General features: G+C 40.4%; 2 protein-coding genes across 4 annotated transcripts in view; one reads left to right on the top strand and one right to left on the bottom strand.

The window, feature by feature from the left end:
• Window positions 1–10,979: 10,979 nt before the first annotated feature.
• RAG2 (recombination activating 2) lies at window positions 10,980–12,563 on the bottom strand. The gene has a single exon (XM_055301358.1). The coding sequence runs from the start codon at window positions 12,561–12,563 to the stop codon at window positions 10,980–10,982; it is 1,584 nt and encodes a 527-aa protein (XP_055157333.1).
• Window positions 12,564–12,924: 361 nt separating this feature from the next.
• IFTAP (intraflagellar transport associated protein) overlaps window positions 12,925–23,704 on the top strand; it is a 64,962-nt gene continuing 54,182 nt past the window's right edge. For 2 of the 3 annotated variants that reach the window (XM_055301027.1, XM_055301025.1), the window contains exons 1-2: window positions 12,932–13,036; window positions 13,456–13,606. The gene's annotated coding sequence lies outside the window, so the exon portion shown is untranslated. Of the gene's footprint in view, window positions 13,037–13,455; window positions 13,607–23,704 lie in introns of all 3 variants that reach the window. The other variant, XM_055301026.1, reaches the window with a different exon arrangement.

Genomic DNA, 23,704 nt, shown 5'->3' with positions numbered 1-23,704 from the left:
GATGTCAGCATTGAGTGACTGTAAGAGTTTAGGAAGTCACCTGCTACCATGAAGTTTTCAATAATGAAGTTGGAAGAATAAAAAACTGTTTTCTACAGTTATTTGTTGAATCTTCTGGTAATACATTTTTACTTAGCTGTCGGTAGCCAGGTGTGCTTCTTATTTTTACTTTTTTAATTTCAATTAATTTAGCATCTCCAGCGCTTTTCTATAGGATCTCGAAGCCACAGAGGCTTTTAAGATTTTTACTCACTGTGTAAAAACAGGTTTAATGTCTTACTGAAAATCTCTGCCTGATTTTCTCCAGATGAAACCTGGGTCAATTTTGCTAAGTCCAGATTTCATGGAGTCTTTTCCTCTGCAATGTGTTACTCTTTCTATTAAGATCAGTCTAATTTCAGTGTATTCGGATTTTTGTAGCTGGATACTTTTGTACTCTTCTTACTTGCTAAGTTTAGATGAAGCCTGTTCATAGCGCAGGGGAAGGGTTAACATTTGTAGAGTGGGTTTCCCCCCACTTTTGAATATTTTCACATTCATTTTGCCTCATGTCTCCTCACAACAACTCTGTGATGTTGAGTAAGATCACATGTGATGTGAGTTAACTCTCCCGCTTGATGGAGAGTTAAATCATCAGTCCAAAGTTACAGTGATGATAAATGCCTAATCTGGATGCAAACCAGGCCTTTTGTCTCCAAATTCCATGTTCTTTCTACCAAAATAATTAACCACCATCTTTTTTTTTTTTTTAATAAGGCAGTGTCATAATTTGTTTAGGATCCCAAACTAATCACTGCAGTTTATAATTCTTGGGAGCAGGGATGGCTGGGTTTTATAAGTCATTATTGTGCTTTGATAGAAGAAAGCTATGGTAAAGCTCCCAGGAGCCCCCCATAATCTCTGGTGGCTCCAGTTATTTGGAGACTATTGTCTTCATCCTTAGGAGTTTGGGAATTGCCAATTGCTGGCAATTTAGAGCAGGCATGGGATTTTATATGCTAGTGAGTCATAATGATATGTTAGTGTTAATTAGTTTTTTTTTCTTTCTTTGATTTTATTGGCCATAATTGCCACTGTTCATACACAGTATATCAAAGAGCTGTGTAATTTAGTTGTCAAACGTGTGTCAGTGACATTATCCTAAATGATATGCATTTGGTGCTTATACAGGGATTGAGCCCGACAATTTCCATTAAAAAATACAGCAGTTTTCCTTGCTTTTCATATACAGCATATATATAAATTACAAAGACATTTGTAATTTAGTTGTCAAAAATATATACACATTTTAATTGTATTTTTTCTTGAAAATGTTGAGTTTTGTATTTTGCAAATTAACGGCCTTCTGAGCCACCCCTTTCCTTCCTCTCATTTAATTCTTACAGCATGCCTCTGCACTAATAAACAGCTAAATTCATGTAATTATTCATTTCCTGAAGCATGCTGGTGCTGGTTATTTGTAGATTTTTTCCCCTCATTTCCACCCTGTTCCTTGATTGGTGGTACTGTAAATGCATTCCAATATTAAATTCTCCTTTTCTAGCATTGTAGGAATGCATGTGACTAACAGCATGATTTATAGCACAACCTTCCCAATAATCTCTTAATCAGATCACATTTGATGAACCCAGGAACACGCTGCAGGAATCAATATGTAGAAATGCTGCCTATCGTGGATTTAGCCCTCATGGTTGAGATTGCAATACCCAAGACCTGGTTTTATTCTTGCGTTAGTTTTTTTTTTTTTCTTGCGTTAGTTTTGACAATGCCCATTGTAAGTCACTTACTCAAGAAAAATTCACCACACTGAATGGAGCATTTTTTTGGGGGGTATAGACTGGGGCTTCAGAAGGGCAATGCATTTTCCTCCCATGAAACCAGATTCTACAAGTTTTCCTGTCAACCCATGCGGGCGGGGGTGGGGGGTAGTACAGGGACCAGAGATAACAATTGATGAAAACTTGTTGAATGGTCGGGGTGAGGTCAAGGAAGTGCTTTGGGATTAATAAACATGCCCTGTGAAGCAAGAGCAGGAGAAAAGACGTCTTTTCTTTCCAGGTGAGCTGGAATTGAGGTTTGCCTCAATTTGTTTTCACGAAATATAAATGAAGATAAAGATTTTGTGGGTTGAGTATGTAGGTCTCACATTACATCAAACAGAATTCAAATTCCGCACAGCCAGGAGGCAGGATTTGTAGGCACCAGCGGTGTTTGGGAGGGACAAAGCATCATGTGGATGCAAGTGATTTTTGATTGCAGCTGTGTATATGTCTCCGGTTTTTGTATGAGAGACCGGCCATTCTTTTAATGTAAGGACGTTTTAAGTAAGAGTGGATATTTTGTTTGATTTTTTTTCCTCTTTAACTATAGTAATCTACATAAATATACCTCAGCCATCATTTTTGGTAAGATTTTTGTGCAGAACTGCACTTTGCTTTATTTTCTTAACAAATAATCATAAAGTTTGTTTAGCGGCTCCCAAGAGCCTTCTTTTTTGTGTGTTAGGGAAAGTTCAGGCGCCAGAATGCAGTGGAAGTTATTTGATGCAGGTCGCCTGTGTTTCCGTGGCAAATGTCTTCAAATTAAACAAAGTACGTGTTTCAATACTTACTTTTATATTTTAATGTTTTTACTCCTTATAAGTATTGTGGTTATTGTTAACTTTGTTTTAAGCATTTGAAATAAACGTTTAAAATTTGGAAAGAGCGTGTATTGTGGTTTATAGTCAAATAAGACTACTGAGTGCAACATTTGAAAAAATGAGGTAACGCATATTTCTCAGATGAAATACAAAATAAATTTGGTGGCCTTTAGAATAAAGGGCAACAGGATAGTGATTAATAGGTATCATTTACCCTAATCTCGGCCGAGACCATTCGTTTCTGGATATTTGAAGTGAAGAGTAAGCCTTTCGAAGATGTAGAATTGGAAACATCAATGGTTTTGAACTCTTTTTGAGAACCTGATAAGAATGTGGGCCTGTTCCCCAGAAACTTCATGTTTTCATATACTCAAAAGTTTGGTCAGAGTGGTTGACTTGTCCACGATCACATGGACTGTGGCAGCACTGGCCAGTGCTGCTCCTGATGGCAATGATGATGGTGATGATACTATTACTACTACTAAAATAACATCTGCCTCTTAGCAAACAGGGTGGAAGGAAGGACACGTGGTTTTCTCACTGGATCCTTTCAGGGGGGTCCTGCGATTACCTCCGCGTTGTGCACGTGGTCACTGAAGCTTAGCTCAACCTGTAAAGGGCAGAGCCACAGCTCCACTGTCCCCCCACCCCCACCCGGCTCTGCCCATCCTACCCTCACACGACTGGGTGGTCTCCTTGTAACCATGAAGTGTGAAGCAGCTCAGCACCCCCTTCGCTGGAGACCTCCCAGCTCTCTTCTGCTCAGGACGGAGATTCAGTCTGGCGCTTCTGTGCAACCGTACCAGTTTGTAAAATACTAAAATATGTCTGTACTTGTAGGCAAACAGCCTGTGTCCCGAAGGCCCCAGTACCCTTTCTCCTCTGGCAGCCCGCTCCATCCTCCAGGAACTTACCATCCAGCAAGTCACAGGTTCATACCAGCACCTCAGAGAACCTTCAGGGACTGCTCCCGCACCATATTCTTGGATTGATTGCTTTTTTAAACCCTGCTATCCTTGCCTTGTTTTGTCTTTTTCCAGATTCATTGAGCTGTAATTGACAAACAGAATTGTGTATCACGTGCATGACACAATGATTTGATAGATATTGTAGGGTATTTGCCATAATCTCATGAACATATCCATCATCTCCCATCATGACCTTTCATTTTGATGGGGTGAGGGTGTTTAAGATCTACTCTCCTCAATTTTAAGTGTACAAAGACAGAATTATTAACGGTAGTCACTGTGCTGTTCTTTAGATCCTCAGAACTTACTCATCACTGAAAGTTTCTACCCTTTGACCAAGTATTTGAATATTACCCCTGCATTTGAGAAGGAAGCATCTCTTCACCCTTGAAAGCCTGGCTAAATTCTATGTCACTCCTGATACCCTTTCTAACTGTTTCAGCCTTTATTTTATTTTTATTTTTTGAGAGGGTTAAGAGCAATAGAGAGTATGTGAGTGGAGGGGGAGGGGGTAGGGGAGAAGGGACAGAGAGAGGGAGAGAGAGAATCTCAAGCAGGCTCCATGCCCAGTGTGTGGAGCTGGATTCGGGGCTCAATCTCAGCCTAAATCAAGAGTCGGATGCTTAACTCACTGAGCCACCCGGGTGCCCCTTAGCCGATATTTTAAGTACATATGTATAGGATGCCTTCTACATGTGTGCTTGGCACTAGACACACAGTGGTGAACAACACAGTTTCTGCTCACCGAAGAGCTGGGTGGAAGCGAACATTAAAACCAAGGTAAGCCTGATAGATGCATCATGACATACCCTAGTCGGTGTTATGAAGAAGAAGCACTGAGTACAATCGAGGACAGTAGGATAATGGAATTTAAACTGGGAGATCAGGGAAAGCATCTAGGAAGAAGTAACCTTTGAGGAGAGATGGGTAGAAGGAGTGAGGGGTATAGACCTGGAGCATACTTGGCCCGTGGGAAGACCCTGAGGTGGAGAGCACTTGGTAGAGTCTAGGAACAGAAAGAAGGTCCCTCTGGCAGGATCGGACTGAGCGAAGGCGGGGAAGGGGTCGTGTTTGTTGGAGAATCAAGCAGAGGTCTCATTTTGCAGGGCACGGTGGGCTGGGTAAAGACTTTGAGCCCTACCCCAGTGCAAATGGAGATCTTTGAAGAGTTTTAAGCAGGCGATGGATGTCATCCATGCCAAGCCAGGGGTGGGACAGGAGTGAAATGCTTTCAGAAGGTACAAATGTGAGGGGATTTGTCCAAGACTGAGAAGGGTCACCCATATATATTTAAATGACAGAGTAGCAATTTCAAACCTTTTTGATGTCCAGTATATATGCCTGCTAATGCACACGTCTCACTCCCTCAGACAACTGTGGCCAACCCTAGGCAGGAGGACACTCAAGGGAGGTTTGGCCATAGCATCGTCTTCTCATGGATTTAGCATTTCTTCCCATGACAGTTTTCCTCTTTCTCTTGGGAAGTTCCTTTGCTCCTTAGCTTCTATATAATCTCCACCCCGCCCCCCCCAATAGTGACAATGTATCTCTGCCTTTACAAAATCCATACTGAGCTCCTTGCAGGCCAAGAAGTTGAGCTTGAGCTCCTGAGGTCTGATCAAAGTTGAAATAAATACATAGCATTCAGTTAGGCATCTTTCCATTTTTGTCTTTAAGAAGTTCCTTGGTAAGTTTTCCCCCACAGAGATCAATTCTCCAATCCTCTAATACCCTCTGGATGTCCTAAAAGTCAACTCAATTCTGACATTAACTATCCAAGTTAATGAACAGCTAAGTCCCCTAAGACTGCTCCCCACCCTAACACCAGACACAAATGAGAAGGTGCTTGGGCTGCCCACACGTCTGCCTGGTCAGCTACAAATCTGAAGGTCCCCCCAACCCTCTTTCCCAGGTTTGGTAGTTCCTAGAAATGGCTCGCAGAACTTAGGAAGCCACTTTCCTTACCTTTTACTGGTTTGTTATAGGGGATGCAAATGAACAACTAGGTGAAAAGGTCTGGAGATGCCTTGAGTCCTGAGCTGCTGTCCCCATTGAACTGGGGTGTGCTATCTTCTCACTCCAGAAGCTCTCCAAACCATGTTGTTTAGGGGCTTTCGTGGAGGTTTCATCATGTAGGCACGATTTATTGAATCAATGGCAGAAGTTGGGGAGTGTGGTTGGGGGTGAGGCTGAAACTTTGAAGCTTCTCATAAAGGCTTGGTGTTTGCGGTGACCAGCCCCCTTCCTGAAGCTATCTAGGGCTGTCAAGGGTGGCCTCATCAGCACAAAAGACTCTCAGGGCACCTGGGTGGCTCAGCTGTGATCTCAGGGTCGTGGGATGGAGCCTGGAGGTGGGCTCCCAGCTCAGCGGGGAGTCTCCTTCCCCCTGTCCCTCTGCTCCTCCCCTCGTTCCGCGCACTCTCTCTCAAATAAAATCTTAAAAAAACAAAAACAAAAAACAAAAGACTCTCCTATTACCCTTATCACTCAAGAAATTCCAAGAGTTTTAGGAGCTCTATGCCAGAACAAGGGACAAAGACCAAAGTATCTTTCTATGACGCCACGTTCATATTTTTTAATAGTACAAGACTGGTGATTTGGTCATCTTTTACATACACACCCAAACCCCTCCTCTTTTGAGTTATCACTATACATTTTGCACAGCACTTCAAGCCATCTTTTCTACATTTTATGGTTGTCTTAGACACATCTTTTAAGCAAATGTCAGTATAATGAAGGAGACCTGGGCTGTTACAGGATATTTTAGTCCAATTTCTTAATTTATCCAATTTATTCCAGGTTAAAATAAGAAAAGTAAACTGTTATTGCAGGGGTAGTTTGCACTACACAATTTCAAATTTATCACGCACTACTTCAAGTGTATTATTTCACTTTCTGTAACTCTCCTGTCCTGACCCTTACCCCATTCTACAGCAGGACAGTAAGTTCCCTAAAGATGGGGCAATTCTTTTGTTCCTTTTCAGGTCATATAATTTTTATTGTGGATCTTGGATTTTCTTTTCTTTTCTTTTCTTTTCTTTTCTTTTCTTTTCTTTTCTTTTCTTTTATCTTTCTTTCTTTCTTTTAATTTAAGATTTTACTTATTTATTCATGGGAGACACAGAGAGAGGCAGAGACATAGGTGGAGGGAGAAGCAGGCTCCATGTGGGAGCCTGATGCAGGACTCGACCCCAGGACCCCGGGATCACAACCTGAGCCAAAGGCAGACAGATGCTCAATCACTGAGCCACCCAGCTGCCCCAGATCTTGGATTTCCAATAAATATTTACTGATGGGTACCTTGAAGAGGCCCGCTAATAGAGGAAGTAAGCCACGGGATCTTTATCCTTAACCTATACATACTCATAAGCCTTTTAAAAAGAATGTTATTGACTACTTTTCCTTCTTATTCTAAAAATTATAATGTAAATGAATGTACATGTACTGGATTGATATCTAGAGATGGAATAATGTATTAGTTCTGTTAGAAATAAATGTGATTTGTTAGATGTTTTCTGACAGAACTAGGTTTGGGGAAATGTGATATCATTTATGGTAACTTCCAAATCAAAAAACAATATTCTATACTAGCATGAAATTGGGTGGCGTATACCTAATTTGGAATTCTTGTTACTGTGGATTAGAATGACTGCCTATTCGATCTAAATTTACTATGAAATGCCCCAGAGTGATACAGAAACAGACTAAGTCCCAGGTGGTCTTACAGAGGGAACTGTGGCCATGCTGGGAGAGGAAGGGACAGAATGACCTCCTCCTCATCATGTGATCCCACTAGGGACCCAAAGGCAGCTGAGAGAGAGCTAGATCTAATGATATCTTGTGTTTAAGGCTGAGATACAACTCAGAGGTTATCATTAAGCTGATAACCTCAGGCCCCATGGGAGTGTGGGTGTTGTAGCAGGAGCTAGTGAGAAGGGATGATGACCTTAAGAACCAGATGCTTCACCCCCACTCACTCCTACTTCTGGCAATTCAGCATTATGTTTCCCCCTGGAACTTGGATAAAAAGTTGGGGGAGAAGAGGGAAGACCCTAAATTTATTGAAATTAAATTTCCAACACACAGTAAAAAAGGATGCATGATACAATGTGATTTATACAAACATACAGATAGTTTTCTTGTACTTGTGAGTGTGTAAGTGAAGATTTGTAAGTGCTATAGCCATCGAGGAGGTGATGGGGTTCAGAGCAGTCTTCCTGGGGGAGCAGGTATCTGAGCTGAGATTTAGAGTGGATAGGAATGGGCCAGAAGGACTAGGATATTAGCAGGAGTTAGAAAGCACAGAGGAAAAGTATGCCCAGCAGAAGGGGTGGGTTTGTTCAAAAGCCCTGAGTACTGAGAATGTTATCAGTTTAGCATTTCTGGAGATTGAGCACAAAGTGTGAAAGGAGTGATGTAACAGGAGGTGAAGGGGAATGGTATGAATGAAGTTGTATGTGACTTTGTTTTACAGGTGAAAATCTCAGGGTGCCAGCCCCTGCTTACCTTTTCAGGCTCATGCCACTCCCCATTCCTCTTGTTTGCTCTGTTTTACCCAGATTGACCTTTCAGTTTTCCAGAAGTGATAAACTTCATCTCACCCCAGGGTCTTTAGACTATTCCTTTTCTTTACACTTCCCTTCCTCCTGACACATTAAGTTTACTTGTACTTGGAAATGGATGCAGTCCTTTAAATGATCACCTAGGAAAGCCATATACTTATTTATTGATATTATTCTGATAAACAGTTTCCAGACTTATCTTTAGAACCTATTTATGAACCATCTTAGAAAGTCCATGTTGTAACTTGTACTCAGACTTCCTTCCTTTCTTCTTCCTTCCTTCTTCTTCCTTCCTTCTTTCTTCCTTCCTTTCTTTCTTTCTTTCTTTTCTTTCTTTCTTTCTTTTTTCTTTTTTTTTTTTTTTTTACCTGAAGTGGTAATATAACACTGAGAATCATATCGTACTAAGCTTTGGATGATGTTTGTCTGTTTCCAGAAACCAACCCCATCTCTAATGGTGGGAGAGGGGGAGTTGTTAAGTTTTGCCAAAGGACTGAACCATAGGCCTTGAAGGTGACTGAAATGTGAGTCCTAGAAATGCTTTAAGCATGGGGTGCCTGGGCAGCTCAGTTGGTTAAGTTCAACTTGGCTGAACTCTTGGTTTTGGTCCTGGTTATGATCTCATGGAGGTCCTGGGATCAAGCCCTGCATTGGGCTCCAAACTCAGTGTGGAATCTGCTCCAGATTCTTTCTCCCTCCTCAGCCCCTTCTGCTCACTCTTGCTCTCTCTACCTCTCAAAGAAATAAATAAAATCTTAGAAAAAAAAAAAGGAAATGTTTTAAGCAGAAGCGGTATGTCATTGGAGTGAGTACTCTCTTAATGTGGTTCATTTGAACATTTGCATATGCTTATTAGAACACAAGTCTCATTATCTATAATCTCACATCCGATGGACTCCCTAGTGAGGTGACTTCAAAAGACCTATTTTTACTCAAATATATGGTAAGCAAAACCAAAGTACTTGCTTTTGTAACACACACTCATATAACACACATATATATCCCCCAAAGTAGCTATGCTGGTGGGATCTGAGTTTAACCATAGAACCCAGTGAGTTCTGAATTAAATCATTTAGATTATCATATCTGAACCTATTGACTACAAAATAAATACAGTAATAATTCTTTAGCCACTCAGTCACTATAGGCCAGTCAAGATAAGGAAATGTAGCTACTTCTTGAAGAAATAACCTTTTTGAATTCTATGAAGGATATTTCAGTTTTAACTTATGTCACTTCCTATTAGCAGGAAAAAAAGAGAAAGAAATCAAAGTAGAGGGATTCTGAGAAAATTAAATAATAAAATTTTGTCCCTAATTGGGACAATGAATAATTGGAAGAAATCACTATCAACGGAAAACATTTTAATGTTTTATTAATTTTACATCGGTGACAAAAACAAAAAAAAATCAAAACAATGGTAAATAGTTCAAAAGGAATATAAAAAAAAAAACAAAAGGAATATCCATTAAGCAACATTACTGAAATGAACTGAACATGATTTAATTTATCCAAGTTACTTTTAGCACCTAAGACATGGAACTAGTGCAGATGAACTTGTGTTCCAGGGGTTTATCTCCCATATGGTCATGTTTTCCCTAAATGTGGTAATATTACTTCACACACTGTGGACTCTCAGGGAAAACTGATGAATAAGAAGCTATGGCTTAAGCCTTTTAGGATAAGGTGAGATGCTTTGCCAGAAAAATACCCCAAAGGAAAAACATTTCTTTCTAAGATAATTTCTAATTATCTATCTCTATATTGATAATTTCTATTTCTATATTGATAATTTCTATTATCAGTTGATGTCTTAATGGCTCAAAACAGTCTTTTTAACCTTCTTTCTAGGAAGTATCTAATTGAACTTCAGCAGACTCACTGATTTTATAAATTTCATTGGCAGCAAATTCCACATATCAGCTAGACTCATACACACACAAATTTATTTTTCCCCATTTAAAATATTTTAAAATTAACTTTAGAAAATTCTTTAAACTTTTTTTACTTGGGGGAAATAATATTATTATTCTTTTACGATTTCATTGGTGGTCCTCTCTTAGTGTGGTCTCTTATACTCTTTCCCCAGGATGTTAAGTAGCAGTGGACTTCAGTTTTCATTAAATCTCTCAAAGAATTGGTTCAAGTGACTTTCCTTGGTTGGTCATCTGTGCACCAGATGGTGAGGGGATCCTCTGAAGAAAGTTTATGCAGGTAACTTGGTAAGTATAACAAACTTGATGTAGATTCATTTTCTCTTCCTTCACCTCAATGGAGACTTATAGTTTAGATAATCTATATGGAACTTTTTCTGTTCACAGGCATAATCAAGAGGCCAGTTTAGAGTTAGAGGTATATAAAGAGCACTAGCGTGGGATACAAGTGTTCTTGGTTTCAATTTTTGGCCAACCACCAGGTTGTTGTATTTACAAAATAATTCATTCAATTCCTTTGGGAGTTGGTTTCTTTATTGATTTGATTTTGTCTTTACCACTTTATAGCTTGTTACCAAAAATCATAAGAGGGGATATAAGCTTATCTTATTATTACTGCTTCTGTATTTAAGATTCCTTGAACGAAAAAAAAATTCAGGTCAGAAATTCTCATTTAAGATATCTTCGAGATTTTCAAGTATTTTTTTAGCATTGTATTACGAAGGCTTTCCCCAGGCACTTAATTGATAAGACTAAAAGAACACATAGATGTTTTCAATAAGTCAAAATAGAAACATACTTTTCATCATTGTCATGACTCTTTAAAATAGGTCTAAAACGTTGATGCACTTGAATTTGAAAGGCTTTTGTGAAACTAATCAAATAGCCTTCTAAGAAAGGATTTCTTGGCGGGGGTCAAAATTTTCCCAGGACCTTTTTTGTGGAGGGATTTCAGTGGAGGCTTTTTTAAGGGTGGGGCTCTTTTGGGGGTTTGCAGTGCTCTTGCTATCTTCACATGCTCATTGCAGTAATACTTGTTGCTTCCTTCCGACAGATGGATGAGCGTGTGTTCTGCTAGATCCATGCACTGGGCATGGACCCAGTGCCCATCTCCATGAGAGCAGTAGATCATGGCAGGTTTGTTGAGCTCCGTTGAATAAAATGGTACCCAAGTGTTGACATCCACATCGCAAGTAGGGCAGCATGTAATCCAGTAGCCTGTCTCCGACTCATCTTCCTCATCGTCTTCATTATAGGTGTCAAATGCATCATCACCATCGAAACTATTTGCTTCTGCGCTGAAACAAAACTCTTCTGAGTCTTCAAAGGGAGTGGAGTCCCCTGGATCTTCTGTTGATGTCTGACTATCTGCGAGTGTTTTCTGATCTTCATTCGCATCATCTTCAACACATTTCAACATATAGAAATAGAAAGCTTCTGAAGTAGCCTGTTTATTGTCTCCTGGTATTCCAAGGAAGACAGTTCCATTTCCCATGTTGCTCCCAAACCAGATCTTGCTGTGCTTAATATCTGGGGTCCAATCTGGAGTCTCCATCTCATGAATTTCTATCTTATCGCCCTCGAAAGACACCGTGTTGCAGACCAACCTCTTTTGATTTTCAAGCTGATAGCCACCAACGATAACAAATTCATCACTCTTTGTTTGAGTCAGGATTGCGCTGGAGACGGAGATCCCTCCTGGCAAAACTGTGCAACTCACAGCGGGGCTACCCAGTGGGAGATCAACTTTTATTCTGTATAGGTTGGCAGGGCGGATGTTATTGGCAAGTGAATGCCCTCCTAAGATATAAATGGTATCATTTCTGGCAATGGAGACGTGAAAAGATAGCCCATCCTGAAGTTCTGGAAGTAGGTATGATGTAGAGCACCCAAATTCAAAATCCACCAAGAAGATATGGGGCAGACAGTCAGCTACGCTATTCCATTTTTCCGTGGTTCTTTGGGCAGCAGGAATGTAAGACCGTCCTCCAAAGAGAACTCCCATGCTTCTCCCTTGACTATACACCATGTCAATGGAATGACCATATCTGGCTTCAGGAACATCTCCTTCCAGGTCTTTCTCGGTGCAGCGAAAGGTCACCTTTTTGTTGTTCTTGCCAACAACAGACATGACGTAAATCTTATCTGAAAGCTCGTTGTTTGGTGTTTTCCCTCCATGGATGATGTACTCATGCTTTCCAGATTCTAAGCTGCCTCTGAATATGCAAGTGGCCGGGTAACGAAGAGGAGGAAGGTAGCAGGAATCCTTGGAGAAAACTGCAGGCTTCAGTTTGAGATGGTTATGCTTTACATCAAAGTGGAAAACTCCAGTGGGGCAAGACCTCTTCGGCCAGCCTTTCTGGCCAAAGAAGAAAACTTGCCCATCAAAGTTCATCAGTGAGAAGCCTGGTTGAATTAAGGCCACGTTATTACTGACTGTTACCATCTGTAGTGACATATTTTCCAATCCTGGGTAGATCTTTTATTCGGAAGAACTGTAAAAAAAAAAAAAAAAGACTTATTGTATCTAGTCATATAAAAATCACTATGCTTGGATCATCTCATGTTTAAAAAGTCAAAAAAAAAAAAAAGTTCTTCTACAAGCTTGTTATTAGCTGAATTAGCAAACCCCAGGCAGTCAGGTAAGCAAAGAGCCCCAGAACCTTCCTTCTCAGTAGGCATCCAAGCAACTGGGACCTGTTTTAGACCAGGACCATCCTCCCTTAGGTTTCTGGGAATGGTAGTCCCTTCTCCCCCTCACCTTGCCCGCTTGCTGGCAGGAAGAACTACATTTCCCAGGAATCCGTTCTCCCGGCGAGGGTTTGCGCTGCCCCAAGAGAGGAGGCTCCTAGGATGCGTCCCCGAATAGAGACGCTCGGAGTGCGAAGTGATTAGAGATGCGAGCCCAGGCGGGAAACTAGGGGACGGGAGGTGAGAGTGGCTGACGCGCACCCCGCATGCGGGACTCGGGCGGGCCGCGGCAGCGGGGGGAGCGGCGGCTTCCGGGGCCTTGCGGATGGGGGGCCGGTGGGGAGCCCCGCTGCCGGGGGCCCCGGGGCGGTTGCCTGGCAACGGCAGCCTGGAGGACGCCGTGGCCGGGGCGTCTTTGCAGACTGGACGCAGCTGCACCCCCGAGCGTCCCTAGGATGCCGGGACCGGGCGGGGGGGCGTGCACCGGGGGCCCCGAGGTCCCCAAAGCCGTGCCCGCTTCACAGAAGCCAAGGATCCCCTGCTCGCCTGACCTTAGGGCGAGCCGCGACGACTCCACCCCCCCCCCCCCCCCCCCCCCGGTTTCTCGTCTTCCCCTTGCCTCCCCCTCCCTCCCTTCCTCCCTCCCCTTCTCTCTCTAGGAAAGCTGGTTCGTGGCTTGACCTCCTCCACAGCTCTTTGCAGCCCGGGACATTGGAAATGATTCTTTAACACCCGTCGCAAGGCAGGCCCCAGGACCATTCAGGAGGCTTCCTGCTAGTGTCACAGTATTTTCAAAAAGGCATTGACGGAGTAAGCTTGATAGACTTTTATTTACATTATTAGCACTCACCTTAGAGAGAGAGAGAGGCCAGGAGCCTTGATAACACAGGTGCAGTTTGCAGAGTGAGGTCACCTTAGACAGAGAGAGAGACCAGGAGCCTTGATAACGCACATGCAGTTTGCAGAGTGAGGTCAAAGGCACCGCAAGAGAACAGATTCCTGACTGTTGAAATTGTTACCTTGCTCCAAAAACAGCTCGAAGTGGAGTTTCTGCAGGTGCCTCTCAGGCCTTCAGAGTCTGGATTCAGACCCACCTGCTAACTCTATGAACTCGGCATTTAACATCCCTCTCTGTCTCAGATTTCCCCATCTGCAGATGAGATGATTACCCACCTCCTTGGTGGACGTAAGTCATGATTGGTAAAAATCAATACAGCATTTATTAAATCAGTGAGTAAGGCTCATAGAATGGGGCCTGGCACGCTGGTCGTCTTTATGATCATGCCTGGACTTCTCAACAGTAAAGATTGTTAGTGCCCAGGTACCTGCCAGTCACGGCAGGTGGTGTTTGTAACGTTGGAGATGGTGAGAAGGGATCCGGTCAGTGGGTGTAGACCCATTAACTTTGTAGACTGACGAGAATTGGATAAGCACATACAAGGGAGATGCTGGTGGTGAGCCCGAGTTAAATAACAGGAAATAATTCATTTATTCTTCTGTTCCCCTTTTTCTAGCCCTTCATTAAATATACAGACTTTGACGTCTGAGTCCAAACCTGGGCTCTGATACTTAGCTACCAAGGTGGTGTAACAATCTTGGGCAAGTCATTTTTTTTTTCCCTCTCTGTTCTTTCTTTCCTGTAAAATGGGAGGAGTAGTAGGACCTGTTTGTTGGGTTGTTTTGAAGGATAAGTGGGTTAACACATGTTAAGTCACGAAGCACAGTGCCGCTCGGCGCATTACAAGCATTTAATAAATGTCATCTGATCCTATGTTTTTATTCTCCCCACAGAGCTTCCTTGGACCATTTAGAATCTGTGGTCAGTCTGATGAGATGTTGGTGGGGCTTTTTGGCTTTGAAGCACTTTTGTATATCAGACGTAGTTGATGGAGAACTCAATGTTCTCTGCTTAGTGTAGCTGGGAAAGTCCTCAAGGTGTGCTAGTTTAATGATCCTCTTGAGAGTCATTAAGCCAAACGAGGACATGGTGAATGAGAAGGATTATTACTGAAGTCACGAAAGCAAGCCTGCCTCTTCTTCAGGCCCCGGTATTTGTAGGTTCAGCAACTTGCCCTACTAATGAAATAACACAGGCATTTTCTTTATGCGTGGCCTATCCAAGTATGCGTAAGACAAAGCCTTTGTGGACTAATAAAATGCTCTGCATTGGAATTAAAAGGAAATGTTGTTGACTCTCGATTCAGTAAACAAAAACCATAAGTGGTTGCACTCAGCATGGTATGTTGATGGTTGTCAGAGAGTTGTCCACTTTTGGGTGGAGGGAGCCCTGAAGCCAAACCTGTTCGTGTTAAACACCTCTGAAGACTATTATTGGGATATAAAGCAAACCATGCCGGGGTAATGGATTCCAGATCTCAAGGGATGAGCAAGCATACACCAGGAACACTTGCTTTTAAACAGCGAGGCTTTTTTTTTTTTTAAGTTTTCATTATAGCCCACTGGGTTCATTTTAGGGAATTCCGCTTCTCATGAGTGAAAAACATGATTACTGTAGATTAACAGACACATTTTTTTAGGCAAGACATAAGGAATACTACCCACTTTTTGTAGCTTAGTTTTTGGGTCCCTGAAGATTCCTGACCTTTTCTCCCTTGGATGTCCCGCTCTCGGTACACCTCATGATTTCAGGGCCCTAAAAACAGTCGTGAGTTTTATTACTGTTAGGATGAATTTTCTTTCCTCTAGTAACACAGTTCAAGGATTTGTGCGTTTAATTTTTAGAATACCCATTTTAAACCATGACTTAGAATTTAAAGAATAAACAGGAACATTGAAAGCATCTTCACATTATTTTGCCATATGTCTTTTTAGTTTTTGAAATTTGCTTTATTAAATGTTTTCACTGGCTGTAGATAATTGTATATTTTCCGTGGTTTTAATATGACTATATTAGTTGCATCTTGGTTTTTAAGAGTTTTTAGAAGGTTATACTAGAACTAAAATAATCTACTTTCTTTAAATAGGCTGGATAAGAAAGGGCAGCTTTTGAAAAAGAAGACACTGTTCTCCAGCTGAAGGAAGTTTCAAAGTCAACACATTAAAGATTCTTTTTAACAGACAGAAATAGAGGACCAATAAATTTATACAATTTTCCCAACCCCATGCTAACATTCCTCAGCAGGGAGGTTTTCATTTATTCACTGTGAAGCTAGGGCATAGTTGAGAATCAAAAGAGGGACTAATGGTGTGGGGTCTGGGTTTGTAGTTTCTTGTGTCTGAACTAACTCTTTCTTCCTTCCAAAGAAAGGTACTGTACTCTGAGGCATTAAATCTTACTGATCAGTGTTGCCCATGTTTTCCTGATTGCTCCAAAATAGCAGGTAACCTCATGTAGCTGCAGTCGTTTCGTGCATGAATTAACACTATCTTGCACAGCTAATCAGGTTTGAGGCATACATTATTTGATTTTTTTGCTGGCACTGAAGCTAGGATTAGGTCTTTTTTCTGACACTTAATGCCAGAGAAGCATTTACGTACTGAGATTAACACATGGGCTCTGATGCCACAGGAATTAAATCCTTGCAGCAGCCTGATACCAGAAAGCCCCATAGTTTCCAAATTTTATGGCATCCCTTCCCCATCTGTACACCCAATTCATCTGTAACTAACACGCTCCTGAAGTGGGGCATCATCCTTCCCTTAACGTTGACAAACGTGGGTGCCCATCTTTTAGCTTTGGTAGAAACGAAGGTATTGGACCTACCTGAAGGCCAGAGGGGATGCTCACCCCTCTCTGAATCTTTGCCGCTAAACCAGGTAGTAAATGTCAGCACTTGGGTAAGATTCACTGACTGCCCACTCTGACCGTGGCAGGCAGAAGGCGCACAGTAAAGAGAGCGTGTATATGTGCCTACAGATGTTGCAGTGAACACTGATCTAACGGGAGTAACCGACTGTGACCGTTTTTTTTTTTTTTTTTCTTTAGATGGTTCAGGGAGATATCCACCTGGGTATACTCTCAAGATTTAACTATTTCCTAACTGGTGAACAATAGAAATACAATCTACTATTTGTAAAGACCAAAACAAAACAAAACAAAACAAAAAAAAAACCACCAAGCCCCACAAGAACCATCTGGCTGAAACACCTGATTCTTATCTTTATTAAAAACATTTTATTTTTTTTATTTTATTTGAATTATTTTTATTTATTTATTTATTTATTTATGATAGGCACACAGTGAGAGAGAGAGAGAGGCAGAGACACAGGCAGAGGGAGAAGCAGGCTCCATACACCGAGAGCCCGACGTGGGACTCGATCCCGGGTCTCCAGGACCGCGCCCTGGGCCAAAGGCAGGCGCCAAACCGCTGCGCCACCCAGGGATCCCCTTAAAAACATTTTAGAAAAAAATGTAGAAGAAAATGAATATAATTCCTGTGACTTAAATAATACTGTTCAAATCAAATGAAACATTACTTTTCCTAAGGCAGAGACCACTAACACAAGTGCCAGTCATTTTGATCTTGAATTGTTCTTCAACAGTCTCATTTTCCTTAATGCGGAGCTCAGAAGTCATTGTAATTATTGGAGGCCTCCTACCAACTTTGTATCGGGAGCTGCTGTGTAATACTGTTCAGCAGAATGATTAAGAAAACGGGCTTTGGAGTCAAACTGACCTGGTTTTCTTCGCCAGCTCTGCCATTTGCCAGTGGAGTCATCCTAAACTCTAAGCCTCTGTTTTTCTGTCTCTGAAGTGGGGATGCTAGAAGTAGTCACCTCAAAGGATTGTTGCAAAAATATTAAGTCAGATAATGTCTGTAAAGTGCTCGGTGACCGTAGCAACAAATGAGAGTTCCTGTTGCTGCGTATCCTTGCCAGCATTTGGTGGTGTCTGTGTTCTGGATTCTGGTCATTCTAATAGCTGGGTAGCGTGCTGTCTCCTTGTCTTATTTTCTATTTCTATTTCCCTGATGACATATGATGTGGAGCATCTCTTCATGTGCTTTTCTTTTTTGGTCATCTATCATCTTTGATCAAGTGTCTGTTTAGTCTTTAGCTCATTTTTTTTAAAGACTTTATTTATTTATTCATGAGAGACACAGAGACAGAGAGAGGCAGAGACACAGGCAGAGGGAGGAGCAGGCTCCATGCACCGGGAGCCCGACGTGGGACTCGATCCCGGGTCCCCAGGATCACACCCTGGGCCAAATGCGGCGCCAAACCGCTGAGCCACAAGGGCTGCCCTTTAGCTCATTTTTTAATCAGGTTGTTTGTTTTCTTATTGTTGAATTTTAGGAGTTCTTTGCATATTTTGGATAACAGTCCTTTATCAGATGTGTCTCTGGCAAATATTCTCTCCCAGTCTGTGGCTTTTCTTTTTATTCCCTTGTTAGTGTCTTTGCAGAGCAGAAGTTTTTAATTTTAATAGGCCCATCTTACCAATTATTTCTTTTGTGGATTGTGCCTTTGGTATTGTATCCATGTTGCCATACCCATGAACTATGAACTTTTTAGTTTTGCATTTTTTTGTTTAGGTGTGTGGTCCATTTGAGTTAATTCTTACGAGGGGTATAAGATCTGTGGCTAGATTCATTTCTTACCTGAAGAAATCCAGTTGTTCCAGAATCTTTGTGGAAAAGACTATGCTATGCTGTATTGCCTTTGCTCCTTTGTTAAAGATCAGTTGATTGTATTTATATGGATCTATTTCAGTGCTCTCTGTTGTGTTCTGTTGATATGTTTGTCTATTTCATTTTTTTTAATTTTTTTTTTAATTTTTTAAAAAATTTATTTATGATAGTCACAGAGAGAGAGAGAGAGAGGCAGAGACACAGGCAGAGGGAGAAGCAGGCTCCATGCACCGGGAGCCTGACGTGGGACTCGATCCCGGGCCTCCAGGATCGCGCCCTGGGCCAAAGGCAGGCGCCAAACCGCTGCGCCACCCAGGGATCCCTATTCTTTCATTAATAGCATACTGTTTTGATTATTGTAGCTGATTTAATTTTAAAACAATTCATTAAAGACAGTTACATCGGGATCCCTGGGTGGCGCAGCGGTTTGGCGCCTGCCTTTGGCGCCTCTTATAATGAGAATGAATTAAATTTTTTTTATCTTTTTAATGTAACATTTCATATATGCTATGAAATGTATATTTTACTTCCACCTTTATCATTTTTGATAACTTCCTAAAATTCCATTAAGTATATATAATTAATTTATCTGACCATATACCATTGTTGGTCATTTAATCAGTTTCCATGTGGCTTAGGTGATAGAATGCATGATCAAAGGTAGGTCTGAATTTGAGTCTCAGGTCTGCCACTTGCTTGCTAAATGATCCTTCTGAGCTTCGATTTCCTTATCTCTAAAACAGAGATGATACCTGTCCTATTGTAAGGATTAATGAATATAAAGTGCCTGGTATAGAAGAGTATACTCAGTAAATTGTGTCTGATGATGATGATGCTGTAAATATGTATCTACAAGTGACTTTTGATTCCTAGCAAAATTTTAGGATATATTTTTAGAGCTGACTTTTTAAAAACCGATGAGTAGCTCAGTTGTTTGGTTTTCATCATTTGAAGTGTTGGTCCATCCTTCAAAAAAGCATCATCATCTCTTCTGGTAACTTCCATGATGATTTTTTTTCTTTGTCTGCAAAAGAGTATTGGATTATTTCCCTGACCTGTTTATGGTGTCATATAATGATTATAGTACTTGAAATTCCAGCATCATGAAATGACAGCTGTCATGAAGTTGACACATTGGTTATCTCCACATTAAATACAAAATAAGAAATATAGCAGAGAAACCATGGGTAGGTTTAGGCAAGTATTTTCACTTTTGTATTTTACTAACATCAAAAAACAAACAAGTAGTTGCTGAATGGGTTAGTTGTTTCTTGAAGCAGCTGGAAATTAACCACACATTTGGATATGGGTTTTAAAACCCTCAGCCTTTGCCACACCATTAGGAGGGCATTGAACTTGCAGCAAGATCCCAGTCTACTAAAGTGCTCAGCATAGAAACTAAATGTGAAATAATAAACAGTATTTACTGAGCATCTACTATGTATAGAGGCATGTGGAGAATTAGAAAAATCATCACAGACACAAGTCTTGCCTTTAAGGAACATACATGGTATTGGACAAAGCAACAAAGCAATTAGGAGACTCTCATGCTTTGTCACCCTCTCTGATTTTTCCCACTCATTTTCTCTCCTTTCCTCTATAATCCCTTTCGCTATTTTTTATATTCCCCGTGTGAGTGAGACCCTATAATGATTGTCCTTCTCCGACTGACTTACTTCACTCAGCATAATACCCTCCAGTTCCATCCACGTCGAAGCAAATGGTGGGTATTTATCGTTTCTGAAGGCTTATTCAGCCCATTCTTAAACTTTGAGGCAGAATCAAATTCAAACTTCTGAAATATATTGATTTCTCTCACCTTACATCCAAAAAACAGTGGCTAATTAAAGAATGCAAGTCAGTGCAATTACAGAAGAAAATAATTTTTATTTCACAGCAGGGAGATAAAAGTAACAGGCTGTTCTGACATAGTAATTGAACAATTAGGAAGCATAATTGGAGAAAAACAGAATGCCAGCGATGGAAGACAGCTTCAAATCCAGTCCCTTTAGCTTTACATTCAAACAACTTAAGGTCAGAAAAGTTAACCCACGTGACAAGGGTAACACAGCTGCGGGAGTGTATACAGTGTGGGTTGAAAGGCAGGGGAGAAGCACTCTTGTGTGAATCCATAACTGTTTTTCGAGACATGCAGAGAGCCCCTCAAGCATTTCCATCCCCATTTTATAAATGGAGAAACAAATTACGCTGTTGCGCAATGAATTAATAAGTGTTAGGGATAAGGTCAGGAACAACTTTTTGTAGCATCCCGATCAGAATAGACAATTTTTACTTTTGAAATAAGTGGCTGATTTTTAAGGAAATTAATATAAATAAATAAATATAAATTTACATTAATAAATATAAATTAATATAAATAAATATAAATATAAATTAATATAAATTAATATAAATATAGATATAAATATAATAAAAATATAATATAAATATAAATACACAGGAAAAGGAGATACTTGACTTGTTGTTGAGTAAATCCCATACTAGGAGCCACAACTGAAACTGGCAAAGAAGAGAAAAGAGGAAGGAAAAGGAAATACACAGGAGGAAGCAATCTACAGTTAGCATGATGGATCGTCAAGAACATGACAAGTGACTTGTCACTTTTTATTTAGGGCAATTAATTAAATATGGCCTCCTGACTGGAATGACTGGTATTTTTCCTGTGTTTCATTGTTCTGTGATTTAAGGTGGACTCTTCACTGTAAAATAAAGTGGAGAAAGATTTCAGAGGTGTTGTACTAGAAAAAATTGACTTCAAAAAATTTTATTTTTAGAGAAGGAGTGATTTTGTGTTTCTTAGTTACTATCTTTGGATGTAGAAGCCTTGTTGATGTGTGTTATGTTGTGTACACTGAGGCAAAATTGCGAGTAAAATGCTGAGATTAGTTGGGAGCTGGGAAAGTATTGAAGCACACTTATTCTACAGTCATGGGAATTTAGAATAAAAAACAGTTGGGAAATGCATCTCTAAAATCTTCTTTTAAGAGAATGTCAAATGAAAAGGTCGGTTTTATTAGCCAGATCTGGCTTTCGGAACACTTAGAAACGAATTTCTGCAAGCAGAGTTGATTTAGTTGGGTTTGTCTACACCTGCTCCCAACTAGCTGTGTGGCTTTTGCTTTAAAGCAAGCTTTCTGGTATTGTAAAAGTGCCGTGACAGGCTCAGGAAGCTGGAGAGAAGGGATAACTTTAATTAAGAGTGGATGCCTTTCGTGTTACAATTGTTATGCAGTAGAGAAAGCATAAGCATTAATGGGACATTGCATCCCACGTGAAAGTGGTATTACAGTTTTAGCTCAGTTGAAATGATTGAATATTATTGCATGATTATAGAGCTATAAAGTTGACTCAGACACTGTACTGCCTCTGCTGGATTTGCAGCTTTACCAGGGTCCTTGAAAAAAGTGTTCAGTGAAAGATTTACTGTTATTCATAACTCACCGATGTCATTGATTACATTTCTGAAGATAGGAGATCAGTTTTGAATGTGGTTGAAATACGTGTAGTGGACATTTTTCTTGATAAATGTGCTAGTCTAGAGCTCATGTACCTGTAGGAGCTTTATTAGGGGATGAAGGTAGGGTATTTACTTGGTGATTACCCATAACTTGATCTTTTTTTTTAAGAAAGGGAATAAACAAAAGTGGTAGTGAAAAAGAAGTCTTTCTGATATCCAAAACAGTAGATTTTCTGAAATTTGTCTTATGGTATATCCTTCAGATTCCATGTCCACTGGTAATCTGCTTTTTAACAAAACAATAGGGAGTGAGTGAGGAGAGGAAGTTTTTTTGTTTTTGTTTTTAGGGTAGAGGAAGTTTGAATAGATAACTGCATTTTTCCTTGTTTAATGGAATTGATAACTGTGTAATTGAAAATAGTCCAATACTCAGTTGACCTGCCTCAGTGAGTCAATGCAGACATTTCTGGATTGACTTAAACAGCTTGAAGGAAGAGTATATTTTGGGTAAATAAAATTGATTTTATACAATCTGCTGATGAACAGCAAGGCTTAATGAATGATAGCCTCAAGAAACCTCATTACAGTAGCTTGGATGGATGAGCAGGAAAGGGAAGCAAATTTTTCAAGAGGAAAGTTTCTGCTAAACATGTAATTTTATAGATTAGTGTTATTCCCATCCCCCCAGAGCTTTCTACAGGGGGAAAACAATCAACATACGAGTTCCAACATTCTTGGTAAACTTTTAGTGATGATTTTCTTTTCCTAAATCTTTTTTTTTTTTTGCCTTAATTGGCTTAGCCTTTTTTTTCCTGCCCTTCTTCCCCTCCTTCCAAACTTTTAACTTTGAAATAATTACAGATCACAGGATAAATTCACATAATGTTGCAAAAAAAATGTACAGAGATTTTATGCACACCTTGTTTCAGCCTTTTGCAGTGTTAGCATCTTATATATCTGTAGTATAATATAAAAATCTGGAAACTGATATTGGTGCAATCCATAGAACATATTCAGATTTTACCAGTTATATATACACTAATGTGTGTGTGTGTGTGTAGTTCAACTACATCACATTTGTAGTCTTGTATAACCACCGCCACAGTCAAGATACTCAGCTGCACCACGGCTACAGGACTCATGCTACCCTATTTATATTCGCATCCATCCCCTTCCCCAGCCCAATTCCCAAGTAGTCTGTTCTCCAGCTCCATAATTATGTTATTTCATGAATATTACATAAGTGGAATCATGCAGTGTAGCCTTTTGTGATTGGCTTTCTTCACTAAGGACAATTTCTCTGAGATTCATCCAAACTGTTGCATAAATTGATACTTTGTTCCTTTTTATTGCTGAATAGTATTCCATGGTATGAATATACCATGGTTTGCCTTACTATTCACCTATTAAAGGACTTTTGGGTAGTTGTCCTGTTTTTGGCTGTTAACGAATAAAGCTGCTATGAACATTCACATACAAGTGCTTGCATGGGAATAAGACTTTATTTCTCTGGGATGAATACCCAAGAGTGCAATTGTTAGTTTGTATGGTAAGTCCGTTTTCAGTTTTGGAAAGAAATGCCAACCATTGTCCAGAGTGACTGAATCACAGCAGTGAATGAGTTAGCCAGTTCTGCCTCTTTGCCAGCATTTTGTGTTCTCACAATTTTTCTGATGATTCTTCTCACCCATTCCGAGGAGTATGTAGTGATAGCTCATTGTGGTTTTAATTTAGATTTCTTTTTTTTTAAGGTTTTATTTATTCATGAGAGACACACAGAGAGAGGCAGAGACACTTCATGAGAGACACACAGAGAGAGGCAGAGGGAGAAGCAGACTT

This window comes from Nyctereutes procyonoides, unplaced genomic scaffold (genome assembly GCF_905146905.1).
Source record: "Nyctereutes procyonoides isolate TBG_1078 unplaced genomic scaffold, NYPRO_anot_genome, whole genome shotgun sequence".
Lineage (NCBI taxonomy): Eukaryota > Metazoa > Chordata > Mammalia > Carnivora > Canidae > Nyctereutes > Nyctereutes procyonoides.
The sequence above is the reverse complement of the archived record's forward strand: the minus strand, read 5'-3'. Positions and strand labels throughout refer to the sequence as shown.

Bases quoted from the DNA above. Each gene is read 5' to 3' on its own strand.
- RAG2 (XM_055301358.1), bottom strand. From the start codon at position 12,563: ATGTCACTACAGATGGTAACAGTCAGTAATAACGTGGCCTTAATTCAA.